A 21,934-nucleotide genomic window follows, 5' to 3' on the forward strand; every position below is an offset into this window, starting at 1 on the left:
CAGGAGGTAATTAAACATTAACAGTCCCCCAGACGAGATCACCCACAGCCCTCCAGCCCGGGACCATCTCCTCTGGAACTGGCCATGGCATTGCCCTCAAGTCGCTAAAGTAGTGCTACAGACGAGTGATGGGTGGATGAGAACTCAAAAGGTGAGGGATGTGATTAAACAGTGGCCTCATGTGGTTTGAAAAATTAAACACAGCCTCTCGACTTAAAGGGATATTTCAGGAGTTCTGACATAGGGCCTCATTTCCTCGTTATCCAGAGTGTTGCTGATTTCTGGAGATATTTTTTTTGTAATTCATGCAGTTCTTTTTCTTTCTTCTTCTCTCGAAATCCGCGCACTAATCTTCACTTTACTGTGCGGATTTCGAACTACTCCTGGTATTATTATTACGTTATGTGACAAGATTTGACAAAATGTTAAAAAAAAAAGACAAAAAATGTATAATAAATCGACGAAAAAATTGACAAAAAAATGACAAAAAAATGACAAAAAAATGACAAAAAATGACAAAAAATGACAAAAAATTTATAATAAATCAACGAAAAAATTGACAAAAAAATGACAAAAAATGACAAAAAATGGACAAAAAATGGACAAAAAATGGACAAAAAATGACAAAAAATTGACAAAAAAATGACAAAAAAATTAGAATAAATCGACCAAAAAATGGACAAAAAAATGACTAAAAAATGACAACGAATTTGACAAAATTTGACAAAATTTGACAAAATGTAAAAAATCCGAGCACTAATCTTCACTTTACTGTGCGGATGCCAAATTACTCCTGGTATTATTACGCCTTACAATATAGTTCCCCCTTTTATCCGCTTAGAAAACCCACATTGTTTAATTGTGTGTAATTATACTTTGTAGTGGAACACTTCACGTAACCATATTTAAATAGGGAAAACGTGGAAGAGCTCGGTAGCTTCTATCTTGACCTGTTTTGGAGCTATAGAGGAGAGAGGGAGAGGCTAAATGCTAACGCCGTCTGCGCTGTGTTTACGTGACTGAAGATCAGACAGGTCCTAAAGAACTCGTCACAGCTCAGGTAAGAACATATCTCAGTGTGGAAAAACCTGTTCCTTTAAGGTAAACGAGTTCCTTAGTGCTGCTTTAATCAAATCATGGTTCAATCGTTGCTGGCATGTTGCTACAGCCCCATGAGGAGGATTATTATTAAAACATAACATTAATATAATAATAATTGAGTTGTGACGCTGTGGAAAACTCGACACATTTCCACAAACCTGAGCGTGCGCTGGACGTGCCGGACGCCGCCTCAGAGGCCGGTGATTGGCTGCTGCGTCTGGGGGAGCCGGTCCTGCCGGTGGCGCCGGTGCTGACGTTGTTGCCAGGAGCAGCAGCTGATTCGCTCTCCTCCACACACGACGTCATCTCAGACACCGAGTGCCTCCGGACGCCGGCGCTGGCGGCGCTGGAGGCGTCCGAGTCGTGCTCCACCAGCGGCGTCAGCATGGGCACGTTGTAGCTCTTGGATCGGACCACGGGGTTCTTGATCACGGGGGAGTGACTGGGTTTGGTCGACCAAGACGGCTGCAAGCGCTTTTCTGGTGAATGAAGAGGAAAATACAGAACTTAAAAGGTAAGACTTGCAATAACTCTGACTTTAAATCACTTTCAGACTGCAGCGCCATCAGGAGGAACAGTAGAGTCACAATGGGGGAGGAGTGTGTGTCTGTGACTGTCTTTGATGCAAAATCAGCACAATATCCTCCAGATCAAAACATGCAACAAAGGAGACACTGCAACTATCGAGACTAAAGCACCGGCATGATGCGAAATTGGACATACTGTAAATGCTGTAATAGAGGCCGGGGCCTTTATTTACTCAAGGGCATCAGGACCAGGCCTTTATTGGAACCAGGCCACAGTTAGAGACAGGCCTTTATTTCTATTTCAGCAAAACGGACGACCAGGAAAACGAAGAAAAAGGAGATTTGTGTCCATTTGCACCTAAAATATTAGGTTCATTTATTAATGAACATTTCAAACCCTCTCCCAGCGGCTGGAACATTGACGCCTTTTATTTTGTCGGGACAACAGGAAGTGTTTCGTTGCTGTTAGCGGAGCTTTGACATCAGTGTCACTGCAGGTTTCTGTTTCGTTTTTACCGGACCGGATTATTTGTTGTTATCTCGTGTAAAAGGCGAGTTTAGACGGAGCGTTTGTGTTTGTGATCGATCATGAGACTGACCCGAGAGAAGACGAGACGCTCGCGCTGATGGGAGGAGTTATTTTGAGGCGTGGGACTGACCTGCACACGGAGCAGCTGGACGTGCTTTGAAGACGCGATGGAGACTTTATTAAAACCCTGGAGGGTCACACAACATTTGCCCTGTTTCCATATATGGTCACAGGAGGTTTGAAAAGTGGCTAAATCTGTGTCAAAGTTACGCTGGGATCAGCTCCTCCGCAGCGTCGCCCTCGGCCCGGGTTCAGTTTGTTACTTCCTGCACCTGAGTTTTCATTTACACCAGTATGAGACAAACTCCGATGAGACCCAGCCTCCGTCGGAGACCTGGCCTCTGATGGAATACAGGCCAGTATCAGAGAATTTACGGTAATATGATAAATCGTGTGGACTAGTCAGGCTCTTGCACTACCGGGTAAATTCTCCCCTTTTGTTTGTCTAGTATTGAAAAAATCTGTGTGTTATTAAGTTACAGGAGCAGAGTGCACCAGCTGCTCGGGCGCCTTTATTCAACACATCTGACTTTAAAGGGATGTTTCAGGATTTTTGGCCTCATTTCCTAGTTATCAGGAGTGTTGTTGATTTCTGGAGATATTTATTTTTTAAATTCAAACAGTCCTTATATTTGAAGAGAGGCTACTAGTTACCATAGACATGCGTTAGCCTAGCACTAGCCTAGCACCACCACAATATAACTAGGAAATGAGGCCCCATGTCAAAAACCCTGAAATATCCTTTAATCTGAAAGCAACAGCTTCTTCATTCTTACGACCTGTGGCCTCTCAAACGTAAGCCCTCTGTGCCCCACACCCACGTGCAGCTTTAAGGCCTGTCTGAGGGGGGTCTGTGCGGGGAGTGGCTCACTTGACCACAGGGGTGTGACAGGCTTGCCACTTCGCCGCGGTCCGCAGTCCAAGTAGCCTGCAGGCCGTGAGGGAGAGCAGCAGCCCCTGCCATGAATAAACCCTTGGCCCATGTTGTGGTGGAAGGTTCTGCAAGTAACAGGTTAAAAAGGAAACAGCTTTTTTACAACGATGTCCAGAAACGACAGCTCATGACACTCTCGGATGCTAAACCTTGGCTAACAAGTTGGCGAGCTTTTTCAGGTGAACAGGCCTGCTGTTACGCCCGAGGCCACCAGCTCCTCCATGTTGGCTTTTGTGGCGTCATCCTGTGTGCTGAACCCTTGTTTGTTTGTATTTAAAGTCCTCCACAGCCATTGGTGGACTGTCTCTGAGCCTGGTTCCTGACTGGATCATGGTCCTACTGCTTCCCTGGCCTGTGATTGGTGCTGCCCCAGAGTCAGACCAACCCTGGGCTCCCACCTGAGCGGCCACGCCCTTAAAGGACCTGCTGGGATCTGACGTGAACAGCAGCCACTTTGCTCTGTGTCTTTGAACGTGTTGTAAAGACACTCGTCGTCCTTAAGACTTAGTTAGAGACTGGTTTTGCTTTTTGTACTTCCTATAACAGAGAGCAACAGCAACAATGACTGATTGGGGGCGGGGTTTGCGTGAGGTCATTTCTGTTGGACAGTGGGCTTGACTGGAGCGGGTCGACAAAATGTGATATTGATTTTGGTCGCCTTCCATTTCATTCATGATTTCCAAACTCTTAAAGCACAAATTGCTCTGTCTGATGTTTGTGCTGCCGGGGAGAGTTTGAGCACCCTCTACTGGCAGTAGTGGGGACTGAAGCAGTTTAACTGAGGCTAAAAACAATGGATGTCAACTTCTTCCCATGGATCTATTATAAACCAGGGAACCCAGGGTGCTGAGGGCGCTGCAGCACCCCCTGGTGGATAGTTTGTGAACTGCAGGCAATATTAAACCCTTAACTCCCTCCTGAACCGAGCACATTTTCTCCAGCTTTACCCCAATCCAAAAGCTTCTGGAAAAAAGGTGTGAAAATAGCAACAAAACTGAGACGAAAACAAGGATGAAAATGTGACAAAAGTGAGAAAACATTGACGAAAAAGTGACAAAAAATTTATAAAAAATGACAAAAATTGACAAAAAATTGACAAAAATTTGACAAAAAATTGACAAAAAAATGACAAAAAAATGACAAAAAAATGACAAAAAATTTAGAAAAAAAGGACGAAAAAGTGACTAAAAATGAACAAAAAAGTGAGAAAAATTTCACGAAAAATTTAGAAAAAAATTCACGAAAATCGACAAAAAATTGACAAAAAAGTGAGAAAAATTTGACAAAAAAGTGAGAAAAATTTGACTAAAAATTTACAAAAAATGAACAAAAATTTGACAAAAGTGAGAAAAATTTCACGAAAAATTTAGAAAAAATTTGACGAAAAAGTGACAAAAAAGTGAAAAAAAAATTGATGAAAAATTGCGCGAAAAAAAGGACGAAAAAGTGCTAAGAATTTGACAAAAAAATGCGAATAATTAGACGAAAAAGTGTCAAAAAAGTCACGAAAATTTGACCAAAATGAGACGACTGCCCGACAAAAAAGTGATGAAAAAAAATCTGACGTGAGGAAAAAGATCCATTTAGTTTTGTAGGTCTTTCAAATGAGGCGTTACACTGGCCTACAGGATTTGGGTAAAGCTGAACTGGAGAAAATGCTCTCGGTTCAGGCGGGAGTTAAGAGGTTAATCAATAGGATTTATCACAGAAAAAGTATTTTGGGGGTACATTTTGTCCCTCAGCGCCCCCTAACTAAAACATCCTCCCACACATGATAGCAGACAGTACCTAGCAGACAGTACCTAGCAGACAGTACCCAGCAGACAGTACCTAGCAGACAGTACCTAGCAGACAGTACCTATAGCAGACAGTACCCAGCAGACAGTACCTAGCAGACAGTACCTAGCAGACAGTACCTAGCAGACAGTATCTAGCAGACAGTACCCAGCAGACAGTACCCAGCAGACAGTACCTAGCAGACAGTATCCAGCAGACAGTATCTAGCAGACAGTACCTAGCAGACAGTACCTAGCAGACAGTACCTAGCAGACAGTATCTAGCAGACAGTACCTAGCAGACAGTACCCAGCAGACAGTACCTAGCAGACAGTACCTAGCAGACAGTACCTAGCAGACAGTACCCAGCAGACAGTACCTAGCAGACAGTACCCAGCAGACAGTACCTAGCAGACAGTACCTAGCAGACAGTATCTAGCAGACAGTACCTAGCAGACAGTATCTAGCAGACAGTACCTAGCAGACAGCACCTAGCAGACAGTACCTAGCAGACAGTACCTAGCAGACAGTACCTAGCAGACAGTACCTAGCAGACAGTACCTAGCAGACAGCACCTAGCAGACAGCACCTAGCAGACAGTACCCAGCAGACAGTACCCAGTAGACAGTACCTAGCAGACAGTACCCAGCAGACAGTACCCAGCAGACAGTACCCAGCAGACAGTACCTAGCAGACAGTACCTAGCAGACAGTACCTAGCAGACAGTACCTAGCAGACAGTACCTAGCAGACAGTACCTAGCAGACAGTACCTAGCAGACAGTACCTAGCAGACGGTATCTAGCAGACGGTACCTAGCAGACAGTACCCAGCAGACAGTACCTAGCAGACAGTACCTAGCAGACAGTACCTAGCAGACACTAGCAGACAGTACCTAGCAGACAGTACCTAGCAGACAGTACCCAGCAGACAGTACCTAGCAGACAGTACCTAGCAGACAGTACCTAGCAGACACTAGCAGACGGTACCTAGCAGACAGTACCCAGCAGACAGTACCCAGCAGACAGTACCCAGCAGACAGTACCCAGCAGACAGTACCCAGCAGACAGTACCCAGCAGACAGTACCTAGCAGACAGTACCTAGCAGACAGTACCCAGCAGACAGTACCTTGCAGACGGTACCTAGCAGACAGTACCTAGCAGACAGTACCTAGCAGACAGTACCTAGCAGACAGTACCCAGCAGACAGTACCTAGCAGACAGTACCTAGCAGACAGTACCTAGCAGACAGTACCTAGCAGACAGTACCCAGCAGACAGTACCTAGCAGACAGTACCTAGCAGACAGTACCTAGCAGACAGTACCTAGCAGACAGTACCTAGCAGACAGTACCTAGCAGACAGTACCTATAGCAGACAGTACCTAACAGACAGTACTTAGCAGACAGTACCTAGCAGACAGTACCCAGCAGACAGTACCTAACAGACAGTATCTAGCAGACAGCACCTAGCAGACAGTACCCAGCAGACAGTACCTAGCAGACAGTACCCAGCAGACAGTACCCAGCAGACAGTACCTAGCAGACAGTATCTAGCAGACAGTACCTAGCAGACAGTACCTAGCAGACAGTACCCAGCAGACAGTACCTAACAGACAGTATCTAGCAGACAGCACCTAGCAGACAGTACCCAGCAGACAGTACCCAGCAGACAGCACCTAGCAGACAGTACCTAACAGACAGTATCTAGCAGACAGCACCTAGCAGACAGTACCTAGCAGACAGTACCCAGCAGACAGTACCTAGCAGACAGTACCTAGCAGACAGTACCTAGCAGACAGTACCTAGCAGACAGTACCTAGCAGACAGTACCTAGCAGACAGTACCTAGCAGACAGTACCTAGCAGACAGTACCTAGCAGACAGTACCTAGCAGACAGTACCTAGCAGACAGTACCCAGCAGACAGTACCTAGCAGACAGTACCTAACAGACAGTACTTAGCAGACAGTACCTAGCAGACAGTACCCAGCAGACAGTACCTAGCAGACAGTACCTAGCAGACAGTACCTAGCAGACAGTACCTAGCAGACAGTACCCAGCAGACAGTACCTAGCAGACAGTACCTAACAGACAGTACTTAGCAGACAGTACCTAGCAGACAGTACCTAGCAGACAGTACCTAGCAGACAGTACCTAGCAGACAGTACCCAGCAGACAGTACCTAGCAGACAGTACCTAGCAGACAGTACCTAACAGACAGTACTTAGCAGACAGTACCTAGCAGACAGTACCTAGCAGACAGTACCTAGCAGACAGTACCTAACAGACAGTACTTAGCAGACAGTACCTAGCAGACAGTACCTAGCAGACAGTACCTAGCAGACAGTACCTAGCAGACAGCACCTAGCAGACAGTACCTAACAGACAGTACCTAGCAGACAGCACCTAGCAGACAGTACCTAACAGACAGTACCTAGCAGACAGTACCCAGCAGACAGTACCTAGCAGACAGTACCTAGCAGACAGTACCTAGCAGACAGTACCCAGCAGACAGTACCTAGCAGACAGTAGCAGACAGTATCTAGCAGACAGTACCCAGCAGACAGTACCTAGCAGACAGTACCTAGCAGACAGTACCTAGCAGACAGTACCTAGCAGACAGTACCTAGCAGACAGTACCCAGCAGACAGTACCTAGCAGACAGTACCTAGCAGACAGTACCCAGCAGACAGTACCCAGCAGACAGTACCCAGCAGACAGTACCTAGCAGACAGTACCCAGCAGACAGTACCCAGCAGACAGTACCCAGCAGACAGTACCCAGCAGACAGTACCTAGCAGACAGTACCCAGCAGACAGTACCTATAGCAGACGGTACCTAGCAGACCGTACCTAGCAGACAGTACCTAGCAGACAGTACCTAGCAGACAGTACCTAGCAGACCGTACCTAGCAGACAGTACCTATAGCAGACAGTACCTATAGCAGACAGTACCTATAGCAGACAGTACCTATAGCAGACAGTACCTAGCAGACAGTACCTAGCAGACAGTACCCAGCAGACAGTACCCAGCAGACAGTATCTAGCAGACAGTACCCAGCAGACAGTACCTAGCAGACAGTACCCAGCAGACAGTACCTAGCAGACAGTACCTAGCAGACAGTACCTAGCAGACAGTACCCAGCAGACAGTATCTAGCAGACAGTACCTAGCAGACAGTACCCAGCAGACAGTACCCAGCAGACAGTACCTAGCAGACAGTACCTAGCAGACAGTACCTAGCAGACAGTAGCAGACAGTACCTAGCAGACAGTACCTAGCAGACAGTACCTAGCAGACAGTACCTAGCAGACAGTACCCAGCAGACAGTACCCAGCAGACAGTACCTAGCAGACAGTACCTAGCAGACAGTATCTAGCAGACAGTACCTAGCAGACAGTACCTAGCAGACAGTACCTAGCAGACAGTACCTAGCAGACAGTACCTAGCAGACAGTACCTAGCAGACAGTACCCAGCAGACAGTACCCAGCAGACAGTACCCAGCAGACAGTACCTAGCAGACAGTATCTAGCAGACAGTACCTAGCAGACAGTACCTAGCAGACAGTACCTAGCAGACAGTACCTAGCAGACAGTACCTAGCAGACAGTACCTAGCAGACAGTACCTAGCAGACAGTACCTAGCAGACAGTACCCAGCAGACAGTACCCAGCAGACAGTACCTAGCAGACAGTACCTAGCAGACAGTATCCAGCAGACAGTACCTAGCAGACAGTACCTAGCAGACAGTACCTAGCAGACAGTACCTATAGCAGACAGTACCTAGCAGACAGTACCTAGCAGACAGTATCCAGCAGACAGTACCTAGCAGACAGTACCTAGCAGACAGTACCTAGCAGACAGTACCTAGCAGACAGTATCTAGCAGACAGTACCTAGCAGACAGTATCCAGCAGACAGTACCTAGCAGACAGTATCCAGCAGACAGTACCTAGCAGACAGTACCTAGCAGACAGTACCTAGCAGACAGTACCCAGCAGACAGTACCTAGCAGACAGTACCTAGCAGACAGTACCTAGCAGACAGTACCTAGCAGACAGTACCCAGCAGACAGTACCTAGCAGACAGTACCTAGCAGACAGTACCTAGCAGACAGTACCTAGCAGACAGTACCTAGCAGACAGTACCCAGCAGACAGTACCCAGCAGACAGTACCTAGCAGACAGTACCTAGCAGACAGTACCTAGCAGACAGTACCTAGCAGACAGTATCTAGCAGACAGTATCTAGCAGACAGTATCTAGCAGACAGTACCTAGCAGACAGTACCTAGCAGACAGTACCTAGCAGACAGTACCTAGCAGACAGTATCCAGCAGACAGTACCTAGCAGACAGTACCTAGCAGACAGTACCTAGCAGACAGTACCTAGCAGACAGTACCCAGCAGACAGTACCTAGCAGACAGTACCTAGCAGACAGTACCTAGCAGACAGTACCTAGCAGACAGTACCCAGCAGACAGTACCTAGCAGACAGTACCTAGCAGACAGGTGGAGCACTGCGAGCTGGTCTGTCCGTCTCTGGAGAACAGGCCGTGAGTGCCCAGATACGGAGACACCACCTTCTGAATGAGCCCCTCCAGACGCAGGTAGTCGTCGGTCACTCCTTTGGACTCGTGGACCCCCTGCAACACAGACCACATCACTTAAAGCAGGGGTGCCCAAACTTTTTGTCTCTAAGGGCCAAAATGAAAAAGTGCCTTAGGGTCGCGGGCCAATCACGGCGATGTCAGCGTGAGACACATACAACTGCAAATAATAATAGTTACTTTATTTTCTTTTTTGGTATACATTTGCATTTAATTCTATCTATGCAAATAACATGCTACAAAAGCCAAGTTTTAGTAGAACAAAATCAATTATTGTAGAAATATAGTGCAACAACACCACCTGTACCTGCAGCACCTACAGTGACTTTACCTCATTCATTTCTTTAAGTCAAAGAAATGCCACATTAGACCAATTTGAAAGTGTCAGTTCAGCATAAATTATTTTATAAGTCATAGACGTCAACGACCTTTGCAATAAAAATTGGAAAAAGTTGGGAAGTTGATGCTACGACGCTCTATGACTGACAAACAAGACACCAGAACAGTGTTTCCTTAACTTTGCGAAAGGAGTGAAACAGCGCCCCCAATTTGACGCTAGTGGCCAAAAGGTGTACTGCATCTATATTTGCCATTGAGAATGAATGGGAGAGAGCTAGTATTAACCAGATGCTGCGCTAAAGTAGGTCACTCTCTGGCGGGCCAACAGAATTGTTCCGGGGGCCCCACTTTGGGCACCCCTGATTTAAAGCAAACAAAGCATCCGGCATTCATGGGAGAGTGTGATCACCACGCATAGCCTTCTCCAGCACATCCCAAAGATTCAAAGAATCGGGTTGAGATCTGGACTCTCAATCCATCTCATGCTCCCTGAACGAGTCTTTCACAATGTGAGCCAGAGGAATCCTGGCACTGTCAGCTTGGAATACGTCTGTGCCATCAGGGAAGAAGAAATCCTTTAATGGAATAACCTGGTCATTCTGGATGTTCAGGTCGTCAGCTGATCTCCTGACCAACTGCAGCAGCTCCAGATCAGAACAGTGAGTGACATCCAGGTGGAGATGTTTTTAGTTTGAACTTAAGAGTTTCTTTGTTTGTTTTCATTAATTGTACATTCCATATTTGTCTAACATCCAAATTACTCACAGTAAAAAGCAACAACTTTCAGGGTCACTGAGGCAAGGTGCTTCCCCTCTTCAGGTCTGTGGGGAGTCCTCGCCTCAAGTGGAGGAGTTCAAGTATCTCAGGTCTTGTTCTCAGTGAGGGACGGATGGAGCGTGAGATGGACAGACGGATCGGTGCGGCGTCAGCAGTGATGCGGTCGCTGTATCGGTCTGTCGTGGTGAAGAGGGAGCTGAGTCTGAGGCAAAGCTCTCGATTTACCGATCGATCTACGTCAGTGTTAATTTCGTCGACTAAAATATTTAGTCTTAATTTTAGTCAAAGTGATATTTTTGTCGACTAAAATTGGACTAAAACTAAATCAAAAGTTTCTCATGAGACTAAAACTGTGACTAAAATGTCCAGATATTTGAGTCGACTAAAATCAGACTAAATAAAAATGAAAAGGAGAGACTAAAATCATCCAAACTTGTATTGAGCGTCTGAAAGAGCCTCAGATCATGTTTAAAGGATCAGCTCTGAGCTTTGTTCATGTGGAGCAGCTCCATGAAGCAGAGGAACAACATTAAATATGATTATAATCAATATTATCAATGCAAAGTCCACTAAAGTAGTCTTAAATTTAGTCGACTAAATCGACATGCACCCCTCCTGGAACCACCACCTTAATGTGGAGGAGGGTTTGAGCACCCGCATGATACTGGAGCTCTGGTGTCAGGGCTTCGTGCCCCTGTAGGGTCTCCCAGGGCAAACAGGTCCTATAGGTGACGGGTCAGACAAAAAGCGGTTCAGAAGCTCCTTATGAGAGACCGACAGGCCCGGTTAATCATGAGGCCGTCCTTCTGTGGACCCACCACCTGCAGGAGGCGCCATAGGGGCTGGTGCAGTGTGATTCGGGCAGCTCCAACAGTTGCCCCCACGACCCGGCAATGGACAAGTGGAAGAAGATGGATGGAAATTGACATCCAATTTTAGTCGACTAAATCTCGACTAAAATTAACTTACATTTTAGTCAAAAGACTAAAACTAAAAATTAACACTGATCTACGTTCCTACCCTCACCTATGGTCATGAGATCCTCACCTATGGTCATGTGATCCTCACCTATGGTCATGAGATCCTCACCTATGGTCATGTGATCCTCACCTATGGTCATGAGATCCTCACCTATGGTCATGAGATCCTCACCTATGGTCATGTGATCCTCACCTATGGTCATGAGATCCTCACCTATGGTCATGAGATCCTCACCTATGGTCATGAGATCCTCACCTATGGTCATGAGATCCTCACCTATGGTCATGTGACCCTCACCTATGGTCATGTGATCCTCACCTATGGTCATGTGATCCTCACCTATGGTCATGTGACCCTCACCTATGGTCATGTGATCCTCACCTATGGTCATGTGACCCTCACCTATGGTCATGTGATCCTCACCTATGGTCATGTGATCCTCACCTATGGTCATGTGATCCTCACCTGTGGTCATGAGATTTGGGTCGTGACCGAAAGGACGAGATCGCGAATACAAGCGGCCGAAATGAGTTTCCTTCGCAGGGTGTCTGGGGCTGAGGAGCTCAGTTACCCGGGAGGAGCTCGTAGTAGAGTCGCTGCTCCTTCACGTCGAAAGGAGCAGCTGAGGTGGCTCGGGCAGCTGTTCCGGATACCTCCTGGTCGCCTCCCGTGTGAGCAGTGTTCATTTTGACAACATATTTTTAGTCCAAAAAAATGTTTCAATTTTAGTCTAGTTTTAGTCGACTCAATTTAAGACTAATTGAGTGGACTTTGCATTGATAATATTGATTATAATCATATTTAATGTTGTTCAGACGCTCAATACAAGTTTGGATGATTTTAGTCTCTCCTTTTCATTTTTATTTAGTCTTATTTTAGTCGACTAAAATATCTGGACATTTTAGTCACAGTTTTAGTCTCATGAGAAACTTTTGATTTAGTTTTAGTCCAAATTTAGTCACAAAAATATCACTTTGACTAAAATTAAGACTAAGGGCCAGATCTTGTGGCGGTGCACGGGGCGGCGAAGGCTCTTGGCGGCGCTATATGTGCCATTCGCCTCCGCCACCTGTGAAGGGGCGTCACAAGAGGAGGCGACTGCACTGATGGAAACACGGCTGACATTCATTTCCTGGTTTACATTGCGCTGTCTTGCTTCTTTCTTAAGCCTTAGGCTCTCACAGGTCAAACTAAAAACTTTATTTACCCCATCGTGAGCTAAACCATCGTGAGCTAAACCATCGTGAGCTAAACCATGTTCACGTCTCCAGAGAAAAAGAGCTACAGCGTCCGCTGTGGCGCGAACGCGAAGCAAAACAAAAGCACATGTTCACCCCCCACTCCCACACAACCCCTCTCCTGGAGGCGGAGTCGATCTGGTTGGAGGAAAATGTGTGTCTCCACCCACTTAAAGCGCTAAGTCTGGAGTGGAAGATCACAAAGTGCTGCTACTGAGGCAAAATGTCACGCTATCGTCTCCGTTTTGATGCACAAGATCGGGCCCAAAATATTTTAGTCGACGAAACGAACACTGCGTGTGAGGTGCTCCAGGCCTCGTGGAAGACCCAGGACACGCTGGTGGGACTATGTCTCCGAGCTGGCCTGGTGTCGCCTCGGGGTCAGAACAGCTGGAGGAGGTGTGTGTGGATCGGGAAGTTTGGGCATCTCTTGCTGATGGGTGGATGGATGGAGGGTCACTGTCACAGTAATGCTAACAAAAACTTGCTTGTGAAAAAATTGGGTTTATATATGTCTACTTTTACCATTTACTGCAGATGGACAAATAACAATCTCATTCCACTTCCAGGGAAAATCAAAGTGCGTTTCTGACGCATCAGTGCAGCACTTTGTGAACTGGTTCCTCATGAAGAGATCAGTGCTGTGGGTGTAACGGTAAAGATGTGCTACAGAGTGAACACTAACTACCATATCTGTTTTTTATGAGAAAGGCACAGACTTATTACATTTCAGCCCTGAACCCACAGCCACAAAACACACCACATGAAGAGCCAGACTTCAGCGAACTCGCGTCACAACTTCTCACTCAGCTGGAGAAATTACACATGAAACCAGCCCTGACAAGTCACAGTGCAGTGACTGTAGTCCTGGATTCACCGTGTTAGTCTGTGTCTCCGTCAGTGGAAGAAAATGGCCGACGATGCCTCATTAAACTGCGAAATAAAACTTTAGGGTTATTATGGATTCTACACATTAGGGGGAGGAACATACACCATTTCAACACTTTTAAACGCCGTGTAGTCCCTTAAATGTTGACAGTCGGCCTATGTTTGATAATAATCCCATTGCCTCTTGTTGTTTATATGAAGCTTTACAGAATTGTCTTTTCCCTGTTTATTCTGTAGACCTAGAGTGTGCGTGCAGGTCTCGTGGACGAGGGAGAGAAATGGAAATAGAAGCTTCTCAATGACAAAAAAACATCTACAGGATCAGCCGGTTCTACACAGTAAGTGTTTATGTTTACATTAAGCTTATGGCGTTTTCTCCTCTCTGTATACGTTCAGGTCTCAGAGGGACAAACAGAGAAGATGCTTCACACAGACACAGCTGAGCAGAGGGGCAGCAGGGGGGCAGCAGAGGGGCAGCAGAGGGGCAGCAGAGGGGCAGCAGAGGGGCAGCAGAGAGGCAGCGGAGGGGCAGCGGAGGGGCAGCCTGGTCATGGGAAGAGCCTGTGCTCATCCTCACACACTGAACTTCCTGTGAGCTCCCACTGCAGCTCAACATCCTCTGCGTTCCTTCCTATTTCATATTTTTTTCAGACCTGGATGGGATTAAACATCTCTGGCTTTGGCCGTGTGTCACTTTAATAGTCCCTGTCTAGTCCTGGATGTAACCTGATCTATGGGCCTGGTGATACCTGGAAGGTCACATATCCTTTTAGGTGGTGCTTTTTCTGAACATTTTCTGAACCGCTGATGTAACTCTAGGTTTTAAGATGCAGTAAAATGCAGTTCGCGCTCGGCCACCTGGACGTGTAATCCCCGTGGACTCAGAGTCGTAAACAGCTCTCATTCATGTAAACTTTCTCATGTTTATCAAAATAGCTTTATTTGGGGCAGAACACGGAAGCAGCTGATGAGAGAAGGGGGGGAGGATGAAGAAGGATGTACTAAGAGTGCAGCAGCAGATGCTTGGACAGACGAATGCAGCGGTAAGAAGTGACACACATGTGGTAAACAAATGCTCCTCCTCTGTTTAGAAGAGCACAGCAGCCTGTCTGTTTCTTGTGACCGTTGATATAGTATATAGCATAGTCGTCTATTGTGGTGTTGTTCATGTTAACCAAGCTTACACAAAAGAAATAGACCTATTGCATGGCATGAGGGACAAGAGTGAACAACAACGGCTGGTATCAATGGGCGAGGTGGCCTAAGCCCCTCCCGTCATGTTTTTGACAAGAAAAAGAAGAAGAAAAAAATCATATTTTAAATTTTTTACAGTTAAAGCAGTACTAAGTAACTCGTGCCTGTTGATGTTGCAGGACACGCATTAGCAGTGGTTCAAGAATCTAAATATTTAGGGGTCATTATTGATTCTAAACTCACATTTAGGAAGGAAGGAAGGAAGGAAGGAAGGAAGGAAGGAAGGGAGGGAGGGAGGGAGGGAGGGAGGGAAGGAAGGAAGGAAGGAAGGAAGGAAGGAAGGAAGGAAGGAAGGAAGGAAGGAAGGAAGGAAGGAAGGAAGGAAGGAAGGAAGGAAGGAAGGAAGGAAGGAAGGAAGGAAGGAAGGAAGGAAGGAAGGAAGGAAGGAAGGAAGGAAGTCAGGTGTCTGATGCCCTGAGCTCTGGGAACAGTTGTCTGTAATGTTGGGTATTGTATGGGCATTTGATGATATGTGATTAAATAAGTAAATCTGATAGTTTTCCTTTTATTTTTTTCCCAGCACAAACATGGTGTGCAACAGCCCCACGCCGCCACTGGGAACATTTAAATGAAAGAATTGAAATAGAAACATATTTTCATCATATTTGTCCAAATTGACTGGCAGTAACATTTCAGGCGGTTTTATTAATTTTTTTATCCTCGGACCTGGCACCCCTGGGTAATTCCACGCTGTATAGCAGTACCTGCAGTATTAGCAGCATCTGGATGATGGAGGGAGGGACTCTGGCTCGAGGTTTGGACAAGGCGTCGTCCAGTTTGAGGTTGAGCGTGATGATGTTTCTGAAGTGGAGCAGAGCCAGCTGACGGACGGACGGCTCTTTGCCCTGGAACAAAAACACAAACATCCCCTTTAATGATCCCGTCCCAGTGCAACATGCTGCAGCTACTGATGTTTCTGAAGTGGAGCAGAGCCAGCTGACGGACGGACGGCTCTTTGCCCTGGAACAAACATCCCCTTTAATGATGGTTAGTGCTAGATCGTCTGCTCTGGAGGGACGGTCTGCTGTGAGTTTGTATAGTTGGTTTGTCTAAAAATACAAATAATCCTAATCCTTAAGGTTAACTCCCACCTGAACCGAGCACATTTTCTCCAGTTTGGCTTTACCCCAAATCTAAAAGCTTCTGGAAAAAATCTGAAAATAGCAACAAAACTGAATCGAAAACAATGATGGAAATGTGAGAAAAAAGCGACAAAAAAGTGACGAAAAATTGATGAAAAATTGATGAAAAATTGACGAAAAAATGACAAAAATGTGACAAAAAATGACAAAAAAATGACAAAAATGTGACGAAAAAATGGATTAAAAATTGACGAAAAAATGACAAAAATGTGACGAAAAAATTGACGAAAAAATGACAAAAATGTTTTAAAAAATTTGATTAAAAATTGACTAAAAATTGACTAAAAATTGACAAAAAATGTTTAAAAAAAATGTTTAAAAAAAATTTGATTAAAAATTGACAAAAAAATGACAAAAAAATGACAAAAAAAGTGACGAAAAAATGACAAAAATTTGATTAAAAATTGAAGAAAAATTGACGAAAAAATGACAAAAATGTTTTAAAAAATTTGATTAAAAATTGACAAAAAATGACAAAAATGTGACAAAGAATTGACGAAAAATGTTTAAAAAAAATGTTTAAAAAAAAATGATTAAAAATAGACACAAAAATGACAAAAATGTGACAAAAAAATGACAAAAAATGTTTAAAAAAAATTGATTAAAAATTGACCTAAAAAATGACAAAAATGTTAAAAAAAATTGATTAAAATTGACAAAAAAATGACAAAAATGTGACAAAAAAATGACGAAAAAATGACAAAAATGTCACACAAAAAAATTGATTAAAAAATGACGTGATGACGTGAGGAAAAAGATCCTCTCGGTTCAGTCGGGAGTTAAGAGGTTTACCATTTCCCTGGCCCTAACCTTAATTTGTGTCACGATATCTCACGTTTTCACAGCAGACTGTCCCTCCGGAGCAGAACATCTAGCACTAACCTTTAAGCTCTTTGCCCTGGAACAAACACAAACATCCCCTTTAAGGATCCTGTCCCAAAGCAACATGCTGCAACTACTGATGTTTCTGAAGTGGAGCAGAGCCAGCTGACGGACGGACGGCTCTTTGCCCTGGAACAAACATCCCCTTTAATGATGATTAGTGCGAGATCGTCTGCTCTGGAGGGACGGTCTGCTGTGAGTTTGTATAGATCTATGAGTTGGTTTGTCTAAAAATACAAATAATCCTAATCCTTAAAATTAACCCCTTAACTCCCACCTGAACCGAGCACATTTTCTCCAGTTTGGCTTTACCCCAATCCAAAAGCTTCTGGAAAAAATCTGAAAATAGCAACAAAACTGAATCGAAAACAATGATGGAAATGTGACAAAAAAGTGACGAAAAATTGATGAAAAATTGATGAAAAAATGACAAAAATGTGACAAAAAATGACAAAAATGTGACAAAATGTGACAAAAAAATGACAAAAATGTGACAAAATGTGACAAAAAAATGACAAAAAATGGATTAAGAATTGACGAAAAAATTGACGAAAAAATGACGAAAATGTAAAAAAAAAATGATTAAAAATTTACAAAAAATGACAAAAATGTGACAAAAAAAATGACAAAAATGTGATGAAAAATTGACGAAAAAATGACAAAAAATGACAAAAAATGACAAAAAATGGATTAAGAATTGACGAAAAAATGGACGAAAAAATGACAAAAATGTTTAAAAAAATTGATTAAAAATTGACAAAAAAATGACAAAAATGTGACAAAAAATTACAAAAAATGGATTAAAAAATGACAAAAAAGTTACACAAATGAGTTGAACACCCAACAAAAAAAATGTTGGAAAAAAAATGTGATGACGTGAGGAAAAAGATCCTCTCGGTTCAGGCGGGAGTTATGAGGTTGTTTCCATTTCCTTGGCCCTCACCTTAATTTGTGTCATGATATCTCACGTTTTCACAGCAGACTGTCCCTCCGGAGCCGTCCATCTAGCACTAACCTTTAATGATCCCAGTGCAACATGCTGCAGCTACTGATGTTTCTGAAGTGGAGCAGAGCCAGCTGACGGACGGACGGCTCTTTGCCCTGGAACAAACATCCCCTTTAATGATGGTTAGTGCTAGATCGTCTGCTCCGGAGGGACGGTCTGCTGTGAGTTTGTATAGTTGGTTTGTCTAAAAATACAAATAATCCTAATCCTTAAAGTTAACCCCTTAACTCCCACCTGAACCGAGCACATTTTCTCCAGTTTGGCTTTACCCCAATCCAAAAGCTTCTGGAAAAAATCTGAAAATAGCAACAAAACTGAATCGAAAACAATGATGGAAATGTGACAAAAAAGTGATGAATAATTGATGAAAAAATGACAAAAATGTGACAAAAAATGACAAAAAAATGACAAAAAAATGACAAAAAATGACAAAAATGTGACAAAAAATGGATTAAGAATTGAAAATGACAAAAATGTCACAAATTTTTTTTACAAAAAATAGATTAAAAATTGACAAAATGTGAAAAAAAATGACAAAAAATGACAAAAATGTGACAAAAAAAATTACAAAAAATTGATTAAAAATTGACCAAAAAATGACAAAAATGTTTAAAAAAAATTGATTAAAAATTGACCAAAAAATGACAAAAATGTGACAAAAAAATGACAAAAATGTGACAAAAAATGGATTAAGAATTGACGAAAAAATCAACGAAAAAATTATAAAAATGTCACAAAAATTTTTACAAAAAATTGATAAAAAATTGACAAAAAATGACAAAAATGTGACAAAAAAATTGCAAAAAATTGATAAAAAATGACAAAAAAGTTACAAAAATGAGTTGAACACCCAACAAAAAAATGTTGGAAAAAAAATGTGATGACGTGAGGAAAAAGATCCTCTTGGTTCAGGCGGGAGTTAAGAGGTTGTTTCCATTTCCCTGGCCCTAACCTTCATTTGTATCATGATATCTCACGTTTTCACAGCAGACTGTCCCTCCGGAGCAGAACATCTAGCACAAACCTTTAATGATCCCAATGCAACGTGCTGCAACTACTGATGTTTCTGCTGCACCTGGACAGGATAGAAGATGGCCTGCAGCATGGACAGGACGTCACAGAAGAAGAAGTCCCAGGTGTCGGCCAAGGAGTCCAGAAGCTTCTGACCTGAAACACACAAGAGTAAACAGGTTCAGGTAACTTATTAACAGGTTCATTTCTATGTCTGCCTCTGTACTCTTTTTATTGGCCTTAAAGTATCTCTAACCTTTAAAACACAATTTAACCTTGAGACTTAATCATTTACCACAAAGCAATGTTCACAGCAGCTGTTATTGATCGACTACGGCTCGGCCTGTGGTTTGTCTGATCTGATTCGACAGCGTTTGTGGCCGGGTTTGGAGAGATTGACGTAGATCAGCACTTCCTGTTTGGTCAAAGTGTGAAAATGAAACTTCACTCTGGTGTTCTGTGGGTTTTACAAAAAGCAAAAGGAGTGTTTTCGTGAATTGATGCGTACGGTCCATGTACCACAATGAAGTGTGAACGCCTGTATCACCTTTGTCACAGTGAAGCGCCGACCTGAATGACTGCGTTTAAAGAGGGGGTGTTCTGCTTTTGTCAGTCCCACAGCACCAGTCTATATCACACTACAATGATGACAAACCTTCTGTTGGTCTGTAAATGCAGTAAATTAGAATAACTGCCTTGTATAAAATGTCTCTCTCAAAATGGCTGTAGTGAATGTCTTGAAATAGGCCTCTGTCTCTTTAACCTCTTAACTCCCGCCTGAACCGAGAGGATCTTTTTCCTCACGTCATCAGATTTTTTTTTCCATCATTTTTTTGCTGGGTGTTCAACTCATTTTTGTAATTTTTTCGTCAAATTTTTGTATTTTTTTGTCAAATTTCTATCATTTTTTCATCATTTTTTTTATCAAGTTTTTGTCATTTTTTTGTCACATTTTTGTATTTTTTTTTCAAATTTTTGTCATTTTTTCTTCCATTTTTTGTCAATTTCTTGCAACATTTTTGCCACTTTTTCATCAATTTTTCGTCACTTTTTCCATCATTGTTTTCGTCTCAGTTTTGTTGCTATTTTCACAGCTTTTTTCCAGAAGCTTTTCGATTGGGGTAAAGCCAAACTGGAGAAAATGGGATCCGTTCAGGTGGGAGTTAAGAGGTTAAAATGTCTCTCTCAAAATGGCTGTAGTGAATGTCTTGAAATCGGCCTCTGTCTCTTTAAGAACCTCTGAGCCTTTAGACACGCCCCCTCCACACGCTGTCTGTGGCATCAGTGGGGAGGGGGTTCTGCTGAGGAGCAGTGGTCGGTTACTCGGCTGGTGACCAAAGCTCGGAGGCGTCTCCAGGAGGTGGGGGCGTTCCTAGGAGGACTCAGGCAAACCTATCCCTAAAATGGCCGCCGTCAGAGTTTTTACAGATTACTCAGAAATACGTGAATGTGCCAAGGCAACACTTCAGCCATGTTTTTAATGAGGGAGTGACAGAATAACAGGATGGAAAGCTTGAGAAAGTCCATTTTGCAGAACACCCCCCCTTTAACCTCTTAACATGTCGCAGGTGCAAAGCAAACGGAAACACATTGTCATGAATCGCTGTGCGCTTCATGCTCATAAAATACACTGCTCTTTTACAAGTGTATTTGTAAACATCTCCCAAATCCTTCCTGTTGTGAAGCGACCATGAGAGTCACGCAGCCGCCATGACATCACTTTTTAATCTAAATTGTCGATTTTGCCTGATGTGCCTTTTATCAAGGTTAGTGCTAGATGGTCTGCTCCGGAGGGACAGTCTGCTGTGAAAACGTGAGATATCATGACACAAATTAAGGTGAGGGCCAGGGAAATGGTTAACCTCTTAACTCCCGCCTGAACCGAGAGGATCTTTTTCCTCACGTCATCAGATTTTTTTTCCAACATTTTTTTGTTGGGTATTCAACTCATTTTTGTAACATTTTTGTAATTTTTTATCACATTTTTGTCATTTTTTCGTCCATTTTTAATCAATTTTTTGGCACTTTTTTTGTCACATTTTTGTAATTTTTTTTGTCACAAATTGTCACATTTTTGACATTTTTTCGTCAATTTTTCGTCAATTTTTCGTCAATTTTTCGTCAATTTTTAATCATTTTTTGTCACATTTTTTACATTTTTTGGTCCATTTTTTATCAATTTTTTGTCAATTTTTTGTGACATTTTTGTGACATTTTTGCCACTTTTCATACATTTTTCGTCACTTTTTTTGTCAATGTTTTCTCACTTTTTTGTCACATTTCCATCATTGTTTTGTTGCTATTTTCACAGCTTTTTTCCAGAAGCTTTTGGATTGGGGTAAAGCCAAACTGGAGAAAACGTGCTCGGTTCAGGTGGGAGTTAAGGGGTTAACTTTAAGGATTAGGATTATTTGTATTTTTAGACAAACCAACTCATAGATCTATACAAACTCACAACAGACCGTCCCTCCGGAGCAGACGATCTAGCACTAACCTTTTTTCAAATGTATCATAACATTTAGACGTACAGGTTTATCTATAGAGGGTATAGATAGAGACGGCGTCTAATGCAAATGCCCATATCTGGTCATGTTCGAAGGAGACAGAGCGGGAAAAACAAAGAAGAGAAAAACTTTCTTTATTTCTCCATTTCTTTAACAAACGCTGAATTATAAATATATGTTTTTACTAAATAAAGACACAGAGACATTGAGGGGGCAAAGTGGTTCAACAGCCCATAAATACGGACAAGTAGACAGGAAGCTATGCTAGCTTCATGCTATGTATGCTAACGTTAGTGAAGCGATGCTAACGGCTGCCGTTTTTTGCTTCTGCTGAACAATGTATTGTGAAAAAACATCCAGATGGACCTGATTTTGGCTTGACTT

General features: G+C 43.3%; 1 protein-coding gene across 1 annotated transcript in view; it reads right to left on the minus strand.

The window, feature by feature from the left end:
• Positions 1-21,934, minus strand: part of LOC306960195 (proline-rich protein 5-like) — a gene marked incomplete at its 3' end in the record, with an annotated part of 59,577 nt that overhangs the window by 370 nt on the left and 37,273 nt on the right. Inside the window, exons 6-9 of the mRNA XM_079552560.1 lie at positions 19,111-19,202; positions 15,710-15,850; positions 9,420-9,564; positions 1,260-1,580 (exon numbers count right to left, since the gene is read on the minus strand). Of these exons, the coding sequence (XP_079408686.1) occupies positions 1,260-1,580; positions 9,420-9,564; positions 15,710-15,850; positions 19,111-19,202 (699 nt within the window). The remainder of the gene's footprint in view (positions 1-1,259; positions 1,581-9,419; positions 9,565-15,709; positions 15,851-19,110; positions 19,203-21,934) is intronic.

Source organism: Gobius niger (genome assembly GCF_951799975.1).
Source record: "Gobius niger genome assembly, chromosome: 2".
NCBI classification, from domain to species: domain Eukaryota; kingdom Metazoa; phylum Chordata; class Actinopteri; order Gobiiformes; family Gobiidae; genus Gobius; species Gobius niger.